The sequence below is a fragment of the Lontra canadensis genome, unplaced genomic scaffold (genome assembly GCF_010015895.1).
Source record: "Lontra canadensis isolate GAN:19392208 unplaced genomic scaffold, GSC_riverotter_1.0 scaffold21, whole genome shotgun sequence".
Lineage (NCBI taxonomy): Eukaryota > Metazoa > Chordata > Mammalia > Carnivora > Mustelidae > Lontra > Lontra canadensis.
The window spans coordinates 23,037,375-23,052,004 of NW_022631015.1; the positions used below are offsets into that span (position 1 = coordinate 23,037,375).

The 14,630-nt window shown below is 45.5% G+C and overlaps 1 protein-coding gene across 8 annotated transcripts in view; it reads right to left on the reverse strand.

Moving 5' to 3' along the window:
• Window positions 1-14,630, reverse strand: part of CARMIL1 (capping protein regulator and myosin 1 linker 1) — a 297,839-nt gene that overhangs the window by 178,115 nt on the left and 105,094 nt on the right. For all 8 annotated transcript variants that reach the window (XM_032861665.1, XM_032861664.1, XM_032861663.1 and 5 more), the window contains exons 3-4: window positions 8,668-8,718; window positions 4,685-4,744 (exon numbers count right to left, since the gene is read on the reverse strand). In XM_032861665.1, coding sequence (XP_032717556.1) covers window positions 4,685-4,744; window positions 8,668-8,718 — 111 coding nt within the window. The remainder of the gene's footprint in view (window positions 1-4,684; window positions 4,745-8,667; window positions 8,719-14,630) is intronic.

Consider the following 14,630-nt stretch of genomic DNA (forward strand, 5'->3'; position numbering starts at 1 on the left):
AAACATATGGTGCTGTAATTTTTCTTCCAAACTCCAGTGTCTAAAGAATGCTAAACACACAGGATAAACACTGCTCTCAGATGAACTATGGAAAAGTTCCAAGGATTTGTATGTTAACCTTGATCAACGTAAAATGACAGTTCTGACAACTTTTAAGAAAGTCTACACACACACGCACGTGTGCAGACACAAACACACATTCTCTTCATAGTTTTGAAAAGCGAAAAGTAGAATGAAGGAAACAATAAAGATCAGAGCAAGAATCGAGGAAATAGGAAGCAAAACCAATAAAATCAATAGAGAAATTCAATGAAACCAAAACAAGTTCTTGGAGAAGATCAACAGACTCGATAAACGTCTAAGCAGACTGGTAGGCAGGAGGGCAGGGAGAAGAACTAACCGATCAGTAAGAGGAGTGACGTTCTACAGATACTGAAAGCGTAACAAGGGGATACTATGAACAACGTTGCACCAGTAAATCTGACAACTGAGATGAAACAGGTAAATTTCTTAAAAGACACAAACTACCACAGCTCACTCAAGAAGAAACATATAAATGCATCCATATCTATTAAAGAAATAGAATTTTTCGTTAAAAACCTTCCCGAAGAAGAAACTCCAGGCCCTGATGGCATCACTGGTCAATTCAACCACACATTTAAAGAGTTGGTTATTCTAAATTTTTCTAAAAAATCAAAAAGGAAGGATTGATTATATGATCACTCTAACACAGAATGTGACAAAGACTTTTTTTAAAGAGGAAAGTACAGGGGCGCCTGGGTGGCTCAGTGGGTTAAGCCTCTGCCTTCGGCTCAGGTCATGATCCCAGGGTCCTGGGATCGAGCCCCTCACTGGGCTCTCTGCTCAGGGGAGCCTGCTTCCTCTCTCTCTGCCTGCCTCTCTGCCTACTTGTGATCTCTGTCTGTCAAATAAATAAATAACATCGTTTAAAAAAAATAAAGAAAAAAGTACAGTCAGTAACTGTCATTAACATAGATGCAAAGATCCTTCACAGACTTTTGACTAGAATCCAACAATATACAAACTGGATAATACGTCATGACCAAGTAGGGCTAATCCCAGGAATGAAAGGTTGAATTAATACCTGAAAGTCCATCAATATAATTCACCTTATTAACAAACCAAAAAGAAAACAAATCCACATTAGAGAAAAAAAACTGTGACAAAACAAACTAATTCCTGAATAAAAAACTCCCAGCCAACTTGGCATAGAAGAGAAATTCCTCAACCAGATAAAGGGCATCAGTGAAAAACCTCCAGCTAACGTCACTCGTAGTGGAAAGAGAACGGCACTCTCCCTCCAAGATGAGGGAGAGAACAAGGATGTTTGCTCCCAGTGCCTCCACTCAGCACTGATCCGGAGCTGTTAGTGAGGACAGTGCCCAGGCGCTGAGATCTGACTTCACCGCACCTAGAAGTGAACCAGTTAGCCTGTCGCTGTTTCGTGGACGCCAGCGGTACACAGCAGCGTCCTGGATCACACGGAAAGGACTTGACTATTCATGGCACAGCAGAGGGCATGAGCACCAAGCGAAAGGAACCCTGGAACCTGGGTAATCTGTTTTCACAGTAAAGAGTAAGCAAGCCCACTCTTTGTTCATAAGGGCACATGCCATCAGCTCACGTGGATACTCAGGGCAAACAGAAGCCCGGAAAGCAGCCTGCGTAAAGAGAAGTCACAGCATGGAATTCTGGGCACAGCCGGCAAGACATGCAGGAACCTCAGAGACCCACCAGCAATAAGGCAGAAAAAGAAATAAAATGGATCAATACTGAAAAGGGAAGAAGTGTAACTGTCTTTATTCACAAACGACACCATTGTCCATGTAGAAAATGATGAAATTCGTTTTTAAAAGCTACTCGTACTAAGAAGAGAGCACAACCACTTGTCAGGATACAAGTTTAATATGCAAAAGTCCACCATGTAGCTATACTAGCAAGAATCATTAAGAACTGGCATTTAAAACAATACCGTTTATAAAAGCATCACGACATACAGGATGCTTGGGAATAAATCTGACAAAAGATGTGTAAGACCCGTACACTGAAAGCTACAATAAAATGCCGTAGAGACACAATGAAGAAGACCTAAATAGTGTAGAAATACACAGCTTTCTTGGGTCAAGGACTCCATACTGTGAAGACGTCAATTCTCCCCAAACTGGCTTATAGATTCAATCCAATACCAACCAAGATCTCAACAGCCTTCTCCATAGAAACTGAGCTGAGTCTAAAATTCTTATGGAATTGCAAAGGACCCAGAACCACTGAACAACTGTGAGAAAGAAGAACAAAGTTGGAAGACTAACACTATCTGATTTCGAGTCTTACTATAAAGTTACAGTGATCAGGACGGTGTGGTAGTTGCATAAAGACGGACAAACAGACCACAGGGACAAGATTCAGTCCAGAAACGGACCAACACTTACACGAACAACTGATCGCCAGCAAAAGTGGAAGCCAGTTCAGTGAGGAAACAACACTGTTTCAAACAGGTGGATAAGCCACACACATGCAAAAGAAAACATACACACACACATACACACACACACACACACACACACACCAAAAAGAACCCCCCACAGTGCTTTATATACAGAAACTCCTTCAAAGTGGATCATAGAGCTAAAATGTATAACGTAAAGCCGTAATACTCCCAAAAGATATAGAACATTCTGTGACCCCGAGTTGAGCAAAGATTTATTCAACATGACACCAGCATATCCATAAAAATATATATATAAAGACAAATTGGGCATCATCAAAATTTAAAACTTGTGCCCTTTGAAAAGCACTGCAAAGAACATGAAATGACAGGCTGCAGACTAAGGAAAAACATACGTGTAAATCATGTATCCAAAAAGGGATTTGTATTCAGAATATACAAAGAACTCTTAAAACAATAACAAAACAACTCAATTTTAAAAATGACAAAACATTTTAAACAGCACTTGAAAAAGGCACATAGATGATGGCAGACAAGCAGATAAAAAGATACTCAATATCTTTTTCTTTTTTTTTTGAAGATTTTATTTATTTATTTGACAGAGAGAGACACAGCGAGAGAGTGAACACAAGCTGGGTTTGGGGGGGTGGGGAGAAGCAGGCTTCCCGCCCAGCAGGGAGCCCGACGAGGAGGTTGGGGGGCTGGATTCCAGGATCCTGGAATCATGATCTGAGCAGAAGGCAGACGCTTAACAACTGAGCCACCCAGGCGCTCCACTCAACATCTTTAGTCATTGGAAAAATGCATATTAAAACTACAATAAGAAAGCATCACACACTTTTCAGAAAAGCTAAAATTAAACACAATGACCATGCCAGTATCAGGAGAATGTGGAGGAACCGGGACCCCCCATGCACTGTTTGTTTGTGGCAATGTCCAATGGTATAATTACTTTGGAAAACAGTTCAGCAACTTCTTAAAAAGTTAAACATGCACCCACCATACACTTCAGCCATTCCATTCCAAGATATCTACCCATGGGAAATGAAAGCCTCTGTCCAAAGATTTGTACATAAAGCTTCACAGCAGCTTTGCTGGTCTTGGCCAACAACACAAACAACCCAACTGTCCCCCAATGGGTGAAGGGATAACAAGGCAGCTGTGGTACAGCCCACAGTGGAATACAACAGAACACGAGGGGACGCAGCGGGACGCAGCAGGACACAATGGGACAGAACAGAACACAGTGGAACACCGCTCAACAATAAAAAGGAACTATTGAGACATGCAACAAAATAAATCGATCCCAAAACAATTATTCCGATGAAAGAAGGTAGGCAATAAAGTATCGGACTCATCTCCAGCTGCAGGGCGCTGACGCCCACAGGTGAGGAGAGAAAGAGGGAGTGCTGACTGGCCGATATGAGGAGACTGTGTGATGAGGACTAAATCTGGCATCTCGACTGTGATAATTGTTTCATAGTACACATATGTCAAAGCTTAACCACACTGTACACTTCAGCTTGTGGTATATTACTTATTATCACTCAATAAAGCTGTTTTCAAAAACCTGCATCTTAGGGACACCTGGGTGGCTCAGGTGGTTAAGCATCCAACTCTTGATTATGGCTCAGGTCATGATCCCAGGGTCCTGAGATCGAGCCCCACGTGGAGCCCTACCTCAAGGCCCGTTATCAGGCTCGGTTCTCAATAGGGAATCTGCTTGAGAGTCTCTCTATCCCTCTCCCTCTGTATCTTCCCACCATGAGCTTTCTCTCTCTCTCCAAAATAATAAATAAATCTTAAAAAAAAAATCCGCATTTTATTAATACCAAAAAAAATTTCATGCATCACTATATTCCCAGAAAGACCTTATTAGATACTGTTGTATAATAGCTACAAGATTTTAACACTAAACCTTGTTGTACAAAGTCTCACGTTTACATGCCCAGCTCACATAAGAGCTCACTGGTCCTTCTCAGACTGAGTTCCGCAGAATATGTTTACCTTCTGAGAACAACACATCCCCAGCCCCGACCCACGCAGCCCCCTGTTCAGTCTCTCATTCAGAAACTTCATTTTCCCTAATCTGGTTTTCCGACATTATCTCAGAGACTTTCAACAGTGAAACCAGACAGGAGTTTCCCAGTTTCAGAAACCCAAGAGAGGTTAGGGCCACGCCGTCGGGACACACAAGCTGCTGCTGTTGGCACGCACCTGAGCGGACTTGGAGCACATGACACCATAAATCTCCAGGTAGCTGAAGGTTAACTCGAGCTGCAATTGAAATAAAAACCTGTAATGAATGAGGGTGGCAAAACCTAGACTTCACGGTGAAAATGCTACAATTACAAACAGTCTGAGAGCCAAACAAGGTTCTGGGTGTCTTTGGAAGGCAGGCGGGCTTACCGTCTCCATTCCTGCATGAAGATAGGACCTTGATTACCGTCTTTCAGAAAAAGTATTCTTCACTTTACTAAAGGGCTGAAAGGAAGCTAGAAGTCTGACTTTTTAAATTTCATCGAAGGACAAACTCAATGGAAAGTTTTTACACATCTACTCTAGTATCTCTTCATTGAGAGATGAATGTGTATGAAATGAATGCTCTCCTATTTCAAAATTTTGCTCCAGAAAGTCCCATCAAGATGACGATGTTGGTTTTCCCTTCTCTCTAAACCCTTACCTCTTTGGGTGACACTCTGGCCACTTACTGGAATCATTTTCATTCCTTCTCCATCTTTCAAAAAAAATGCCTATTCTGAATATATTTAGAAAAATACAACATATAGAAATTTTAAACTGTGGTTAAATGAAACACACAGTTATATAAAACTTTTATCTCTGTGGGCAGATAAATGATTTATTTCCTTCCCATTTTAATAAGTGACCCTTTCTCTCTTCTCCTATAATCAGCATTTTTTTCCCCTTCAAAATAGCTCCAGTCCCACACTTTCCCTATTTTTCCTGGACAACAGCCACTAATCTTTCCCCCAATTTTGCAGTCTTTCATCTGACTACGGCAAACAATCCCAGCACACCTGTTAGAGGAGACTGAGTGAGATCAGTTTGTTTGAACTCTTTGCCCTCAAACTAGAAAGGTAAGGGGGAAAGTACCTTCGAGGGAACCAAACCCACAAGACCCTCAGTGGTGCCCCTGGGTGCTATGCTGTACCCTATGCATTTGGTAGGATAAACTTTACAACGGAGAACCCCTGAATCTACAGCTAACTATCTTGATGTCTAGCGCTGAGGGCCAGAGGTAGAGAAGTTATTCTTTCATTATTCACTTAGTCAACCCAGAGACGCATGTGGAAGGCCTAGTATGTGCCAGGACTGGAACTGGAAAGAAGGAGGACATAATTCTCTTGTCCTCCCAGAGTCAAATGCGGCACTGGAGGCGAATTCTAAACATTCTATTCGAGTAGAAGTCTTCTTACCTACCATTATTATCAAGACTGATGCCTGGCTGGGTTTTGAAAAGTCACCTCAAGCAGGAAATCATTTTCTAAAAAGTATTCATATCTATCTTCAGTTAGTTCAAAGCAAAACTTGTAAACATCGTTTCAGTGGCTAGCCTTTGATAGAGTGACCACATTTCCTCTTTGAGTAGAGCCTACTGGCTAGCCTGGCAACTGTATTTCCTCTGGGGGCCACACCCGCAAATGTAGGGCACCTGCCATCCAATTCAAGTCTCTCCAAAATGGAGTGAGGGGGTACCCAGGTGGCTCAGTCAGTTGAGTGCCCAACTCTTTTTTTTTTTTTTAAAGATTTATTTATTTATTTATTTATTTGACCGCTCACAAGTAGGCAGAGAGGCAGGCAGAGAGAGAGAAGAGGAAGCATGCTCCCCGCTGAGCAGAGAGCCCGATGCGGGACTCGATCCCAGGACCCTGGGATCATGACCTGAGCCGAAGGTAGATGCTTTAACCCACTGAGCCACCCAGGTGCCCCTGAGTGCCCAACTCTTGATCTCAGCTCAGGTCATGATCTCGGGGTCATGGGATCGAGCCCCACGTTGGGCTCCGTGCTCAGTGGGGAGTCTGCCTGTGAGTCTCTCCCTCTCCCTTTGCCTCTGCTCTTCCATGTCCCACCACTCCCTCTCTCTCTCTCAAATAAATAAATCTTTAAAAATAAATAATAATAAACACAATGGAGAATTTGAAGACACTTGCAAAGCAACTTGAGGGTATAATTTTACTGAATTACTATGCTCCCCACCACCTCAGCCTTTAACAACTGTCTGGTCCTTAACAAGACAGTAATTTCTTTTTCCATAATTCACCTTTACCAATATTTAGTATTGCACAGATACTCTTTTGCAGCCTATTTCACTGCTATGTGAAATACCTTTAATTAAATAAATGTACTGCTGTCATGACAGCTGCTATGAATAGGTTTGGAAACAAACCGCTGAACCTCAGTGGGCACTCATTCAACTGGTGGGAGCAGGTGTGAACAGGCCGGTGCTCTCACCGCCCAGCAGCTACGAAAACCAGCTGGCATGAGTCTGCACCATGCGGCATGGCACAGGTACCCTGTGATCAATCTGGCGGAGGGAGGTTAGTTGGAGGTCAATTAAGACGTTTCCATGGCACCCGGGGCTGTCACTGAGAGAAGCAAAGTGTCAGGGAGCAGGAAAGCATGGAGACATTTGGCGAGGCTCTCAAGTTTGTCAAGGAAACAAGGAGCCAAAAGGGAAGTCCAGGAAGAAGGCGGGGGGAGATTCTTCAACCCAGCTTCTCTGTGGGTCCGTGCTTGATCTGATAATTACCCACTCCTGCCTGCAAAGCTGAGCTGGGGCCTTCGGAGGCGAGAGCAAATTTCTATTTCTTCACTGGGAGTGACTGCAAAAGTATTTACTTTGTGGGTTCATCACAGAGATGGACATTTCTATTTTGTACATCTGACTGCATGTGTGATACATTTAACATAAATACCAAAGAAAAAATGTTCCATCACTGCCCAAAAAAAGAGAAGACATTTATGCCATAATTAGTACCTACTGTATAGTACTGAGTATAATTATTTCCCCAGGAAATTGGTGTCATCGACACAGGTCTTGCTTCTCAGCCAAGGTGTGCTGTGGCACATGAAAACCAGGCTGGTCTAAGGGGGCAACGTGAACACACATCACTTTGGAAGAAACTGCTTTTCCCCATCTGTGATGCTGACGAGATCTGAAATCAGAACCAATGCCTGAACTATGCACATCATAGGACAAAGCCAGTCTGGGGGCAGAGCAAGGGAGGGGGCAGTATGGGATCAGCCAGCAGAAGAGGGGCAGCGACTGCCCCAGAGATAAGCTGCCTTTCCACATCAGAACATTTTTAATTAGGGGAAACATTATTCAGGGGCCTTCTACTCAATAGGGTACTTGACTATTTCTCAAGCCCATAAAACTTCCTTCTGCAATTAATTTTTCACCAGTGGGATAATGGTTCAGTTACTTCCTTATAGCCTGCCTTGGGGTGTTTTACTATATAGGCAACGTAGCCCAACACCATCCCCATAATAATTGATTTCATTTACGACACATTAGAAACAGACTCAGTTCACATGACCAAAGGGGGCGGGGACCAATAGTTGCACTCCTCGGAGAAACATCGTAAAATTTAGCATCTGTTATAATTGGGGGGGGAGGTAGGCAGCAGGCACCCTGAGCCCTGGACTAGCAAACAGTGAGCTGGTCTCTTGGCGAAATTAAATCGATCCTTTCAAGAACAGAGTGGTTTCGTGGTCGGGGATATGGAGCACAATGCTTCCCCGCTTTTCATGGGACGCTTTTAAACGAGAAGAGGAAAAACAATGGAGTAAAAGCTATTCGTCATCGCAACGCTGAGGTGCTTTCTGGGGGAGAAGGAAGGAAAATATGGGTGTGCTAAGAACACTCCGGACACACCGTCAACCGTGAAGTCGGCATCACTGAGGAGTGAGCGTGTGCGCGCATGCGTGCACATGCCTCATTCGTGARGTCTGCGTCGCTGAGGGGCGCGCGCATGCGTGCACATGCCTCATTCGTGAAGTCTGCGTCGCTGAGGGGCGCGCGCATGCGTACACATGCCTCATTCGTGAAGTCTGCGTCGCTGAGGGGCGCATGAGTGAGTGAGTGTGTGTGTGTGTGTGTGTGTGTGTGTGTGTGTGTGTGTGTGCGCGCGTACATGCGTCCGCGTGCGTGTTGGAGGAAAGGCATGGCCACTTACCTTGCTAGGGATCCGTGCTGTTACAAGGAAGGCCCGGCATGATGTGAGCACCTGTAGGAGAAAAAAGCAGCATCAGTATAAGCACCACCGGTGGGACTCAGAGACTCTGGTGTGACCCACAGGACTGAGGGACATGGAGCACCGAGAGGCCACGGGGCTTGGCTCCTGGCGTGTGAGAAAACTAAGGGAACTGGGACGGCTGCTGGCCATGAGAGTCGCTGCAGGCACCGAACAAACCACTTGTGAACTCTCAAGGGGAGCGGTGGGTCAACGGCCCACAGGACCAAGAGATTACTTCAGCTGAGTCAGCACGACAGGTCTTACAGACGGACAGTCATGAGCCTCCCTATAACAGCAAACTGAAGGAAGAAGCCAAGGGCTCATGCACGCTTTCCAATTACAACCACCGGCCACGCTGGCCCTCTAGCTTTGCCTTCTCTGTACACAGGCGGAAAACACTTACACAAGGCCCAGGCCACATAACCCGTGTACTCCAAGCTATCCCCAGCTAAGTTTCTCAGCAGGCTTGTCCCAGTCCTTGAGAGAACATGTATGGAAGTTTTGATTCCAAAACTCAGCTAAGAACATCGATGGAGCCCAGAGAGCCCCACATGCCCTGCAGAGGCTGGAAATGGTTTGAAGTCAGGCCTGGAGGAGGGATCCCACATCCATGACTGCAAAGGTCCAAAGGCGCTTGGAGGCCCAGGCAGACCCCAGGGCCTTTGCAATGGAGAGGAGTCGCCTCTCACACTGTGTTGCTGCTGGGAGAACTGGCTTTTTCATCTCCCAGAGAACCTCCTTATCACTAAATTTAGTATTTACAATGCAGCACACATGTTTCTCTCTTCCAGGGGCACTAATACAAACAACTCCCAGTCTTGTCGCAAATCTGAAGCTCAGAGAAACTCCGCATAGAGGTAAATTCGTATCCAGGTCACAAAACTCACGTGCCGAAAGAGGACTCAGTATCACCTGTGACCTAAAACCCCCTTGTTTATCGTCTCAGTTTTCCATCTGAGAGCAGGTCCGGAGAAACTCATCACATTTGCCGGCTTATGGCAGCATTGAGACTGGACACTGGGACCCCTGACCCCAGCATATTATATCTCTACACCTTCCCCTCACGTGCACAATACATTCAGTGCCAAAAGACCCAGACAAGAACAAGCCTTTCCAGTATTTGCAAAAATACATTATGCTCTGTGAACAGTCCTGCAAAGGGAAACTGGTCCCACGACATCCAGGATCGTGTTACAAGCACAGTAGCAACAACCACGACCAGTACTGCTGGTTACACCATCCCTGATCCTCTAAGAGCTAGAAACAGTTATTATCCCCATTTGAACAAGAAGAAACTAAGGCCTGGAAAGATTATGTCACTTCCTGAGTGACCCAGAAAGCAAGTGGCAGAGCTGGGATTCGAAGCTGGTGTGGTCTCGGTCCAGAGACTAATTCCTTATACAGACCGTCGGATTTCCAGAATCTACTTCCTGAAGGGTCTACACACATGCAAACACAGATGAGTCACAGAACTTTAAAGCCAGAAAAAAGCAAACAGGTATAAGCGTCACTGGCAGGATGAGGGATGTTTGAGGATCATAAGGAAAAGAACCTGTCCCTACTGGTCTGCTCGTCTGTCTCTGTCTTCTATCCGCCTACCTGTTTCTAGCTCTCTACCTGAGTAACTCAGTCTGTGTGTGTCTCTCCCCACCTGCTCCCCCTCTTCCACACTCTGCCCTGCCGTGACGGCCACTGCCCCCCACCAGGCTCCCCAGCTTCTCAGTCTCCAGTCCCTCCTCTGGTTCCCCACTCCCCACCCCCCACTCTGCCCTCATTTCTCAGCACTTCCCCTATGCCAAGCACTCGAGAGCATGTATCTTATTTATGCCTATTTCCAACAGTAGCCACCGTCACAGAGGAGATCCCGCATTCTTTCTGGAAGGATATTTCATTTGTAACACGGTCACAGAGACACTCAAACAAAACGTGAAATAAAAATGACAAGGCACCTTTTGACACGGTTGAACAAAGAGCACCTCGGTAATTAAGTGATTACAAGGTCCCCTGTGTGAATCTAATTAATAAGTGTTAGAAACTAATCTCAAACAAGCACCCAGCGGTGTGGGTTGGCTTCCCGCCTCTTCGTCGGTGCGGGGCTCGGGGGTAGGAAGGAAGTTTCCCCACAAGCAGGCTGCCTGCCTTCTCTGGACAAGCCCTCTCCAGATCAGTCACCACAGGGGCTTCTAGGTGCCACGGATAGAGTATTCACTGGGTCAGTACACTTTTTAAAAGGGAGAATTAAAACAAAACAAAACAAAAAACCCAGAATGTTCCTACGGCTTCACCCTTTGAATAAAGAGCAACCAACCTCTTGACCATGCATAGACACTACGACATCCTAATGAGCGCTTCTGCTTTCCCTCAGCCAGCCTGACAGAGCCTCCAATCCGTGCTCCTGTGTGCCAACTCCCTTTCTTTAAAAATATTCCTTAAGTACCCAGTGTCCTCCGGAAGTTGTATCCAGTGTCCTTTGGAATTTGGACACGGGCCAACAGAATTTGCCTGAAAAGAGTCACATCCATGTGGGAGCCCAGGCTTTGAAGGAAGAAGCTTTCTGCCGGCCGGTCCCCATTTCTGGTGGTCATCTACAGTCCCCAGAGGCATGAGGACTGGTCTTAGAAAGTTTGGGAGGGGGTGGGGTGGAGTGGGTGAAATCGTCCGAAGCCAACCCAGCCTTTCCCAAGACTATACACGCCTGCAAGCACCAGAGTGTAGCAGTATTTTGCAGCAAGAGAAGAAAACTACGAATGGCTTTATTCCAAGAATCCTGCCTCTTGGCCCATCAATGCAAACTGGGCCAATAAATGGGGCTACGTTCATGCTGGGAACCCCAAAGAACTTGGTCTCCTAGCTTTCCTGTTCAGCTCCAAGACTGCCCTGGGTTTTGTTGTCTTGGAGGCTTCAGAGTGCATACATATGGCGATCACACAGGAAAACTCCTCTGCGATTGATCCCAGTAATGAGCACCACCTCGGTGCTGGGAGTAACAAGCACCCCATTTGCTGATGTTTCTAGTCTGAGCACTGAGAATCCTGTGTTCCAGGACTCCAGGACCCTTGCTCAGCCTCCCTCCATGGGTTTTGGAATCAGGAAGGCAGATTTAAATTCTGGTTCTGCTACTCGCTAGCGGTTTAACCCCAACAGTCAGTGAACTTCCCGATACCTCAATTTGCTCATCTGTAGAACAAGAGGAATATTCCTCCACAGGACAAATGCTGTTATTTTAAGTAAGAAACCGATGTAGATAAAGGCCTAGCCCAGCTCCCAGAAGGTCTTTGCCAAATACCCGCTCTCTATCATTTTAACTGATGTGATAGCATCTTAAATTTCAATTCCCAAATTAAGATTAAGTAGTTACACTTGCTGGATTTTTTTTTTTAAATAATAGTTTTTAGCAACAGAACAAAACAAACAAAACCTACCAAGATTCTGAGATATCCTATAGGCTAAAATTTTCAGTTCAATATATTTTCTTGCAAAGTTAAAACAAACAAAAAACAACAAAAAACTTGGGGGCAGGTAGAGGGCCTCAGAAGAAATATCTGTGCTTAATCAAGGAAACTTAGTCACCAAGGATAAGCTACAACTTCCCTCCCACCTCCTCTGGGGAGGCCCATTCTTCCACAAAGGTCTTAGCATGCAAACCACATCTTCAAGCCCTATAATTAATTTCCTCTCCCTTTCATTGAAATGCAAGCAGCAGCCTTGCTCCCTCTGAGGCTTCTCCACTCAACTTTTAACTTCAAAATTTCACTTCGAAACGTTTTATAAAAATCCTCCCTACTGCTAAGACTCAAAACTTAGCAGAGGAGCCTAAATACTCTTACGGAAATTATATATAATGAGGTTGGCTATGAAGCCCTCTCACTGCATACTTCTTAAAAACTGAAATAAATACCTATTTCACCCTCTTTAATAACTCCATTGCCTAAACCCTACCACCGCACAGGTAATCCATAAATTCATGACACCTGAATCCACATTCTCTCGTGCAGATTACCAAGAATGCCTTTCCTTTAAAATTGGGCTCTACAGGGCAAATATTCAAAAAAGGGTCTTATACCCCCTAAGTACTCTCTAATTTGCAAGCAAACTAAACGAAGAAAGCCATGTAATACGTTTACCCTCTTCCAGACTCCCAGCTCAAAGGGTATCATGGACAAGACCTCTTTAATCCAAGACACACACTTCCAGGGAGAGAGACAGGCAGGTGGCGAGGACCATTATCACCACCGTGCAGGTATGAGTGACAGATGCCCAGAGCCTTGCACAAGATTGCCCAGAAAGTTGAATGAGAATAAAAAGTCTCTCCTGGCCCTGAGCCTCCTAACACACTGCACCCAGCCATGACAACCATCACCCTCTCTAGCTAAAGCAGGAGGAGGCTTCACCCGAAAGGAATACAAACATCATTTTTGCACAATTTCTGGCTCCTGATCCCTTATAACACTGGATCACCACACTACTGAGTATCTCTCTGTTTCTCTGTGTCATTAACAGATGTGCCCTAACGAGGCAGGATGGTCTAGTATAGGATCTGAAAATTACAGCCTATGGGCCAAATCCCGCACACCGCCTCTTTTTATAAATAAAGCTTTAATGGGACATGGCTACACCATTTGTTCGATGTACTGTCTCTGGCTGATTTCACACAGGCATTTTTAGGGCACAGAGGGCCTAAAATACTTACTCTCTGGTCCCATACAGAAAGAACTATCAAATCCCATACAGAAGGAGTTCGTCAACCCCTGGCCCAGCACTCTCAAGGGAGAAGCCTGGAGTGGGACGGTTGCCTGCATTTCAATTCGATCTACTATCTGTGTGACTTGGGCGGACCACCTGACCATCACTATGGGTCTGTTTCCTCCTCTGCAAATGGGAGCAGAAATCGTACCTGCACCCACAGAGCCGTGAGGGTTCACCGGGTCCGTCGTACGTGTGATGCAACCAGAAGAGCGCTCGCAGGTCAAACAGCACAACCGTGTGTATTTGTTTATCTCAATAGTACAACAAAACCACTACGCATGCCCACCACCATGTTAAACCAAGAGGGAGTCAGCCGTATGTACCCTGGGGTTGGCCTCAACCTGGCTGAGGGCCCTAACGGAACAGGTCACTATCTTTGTGGACCTAAATGTCCCCAAACTAGAATTAAGAATGGTGAAAGAGGTCCCCGTGTCTCCTTCCTGCACTTGGGGTCCGTGACTTAGGCCCACTGTGGGCTTCCCCGGTTCCAGGACCCTGCTCCTCTCTGGTGTGTGGACAGCTGCAAAGGGCAAGTCCCCAGGACATATCTGCTGAGAGGAATTAGTTCCTTCCTGGGACCCTACTCCCTGGCAAGACAGATGCTCCCTCCATGGGAGCGAGGAAGCCACTGGAGTCGGACTTCGGTTCTCTCACACCTGTGCACATCCATTTCTTCTTCACCTGGTTCTTTCTGCCACTGTGCAGACAATGGGGCGTTTAAACACAGCATGTCAGACACAATGGCTTCCTTCTGTCTGCAGTCCCATTGCTGCAAGCTCCATTACCGAAGCATGAAAGAAAACAAACGCATTTAATGTTTCTCCGCAGATGAACATGTGGCTACTTCAAAACATCCATTCTCCTTAACGTCACTCCGTATCACATCTTCTTTCAAGACACAAAACTCTGGAATATGTCACACTGATTCTATTATGAGAGCATATTTTTCTTTTTTTTTTTTAAACACTTTATTTCTTTATTTATTTGTTGGGGGGGCTGGCGGTGCACAAGCAGGGAGAGTGGCATGCAGAGGAAGAAACACAAGCAGAGAGCCCAATGAGTAACTCGATCCCAGGACCCCAGGGTCATGACCTGAGCCGAAGGCAGATGCTTAACTGACTGAGCCACCCAGGCGCCCCAGGACACACTTTTTGAGG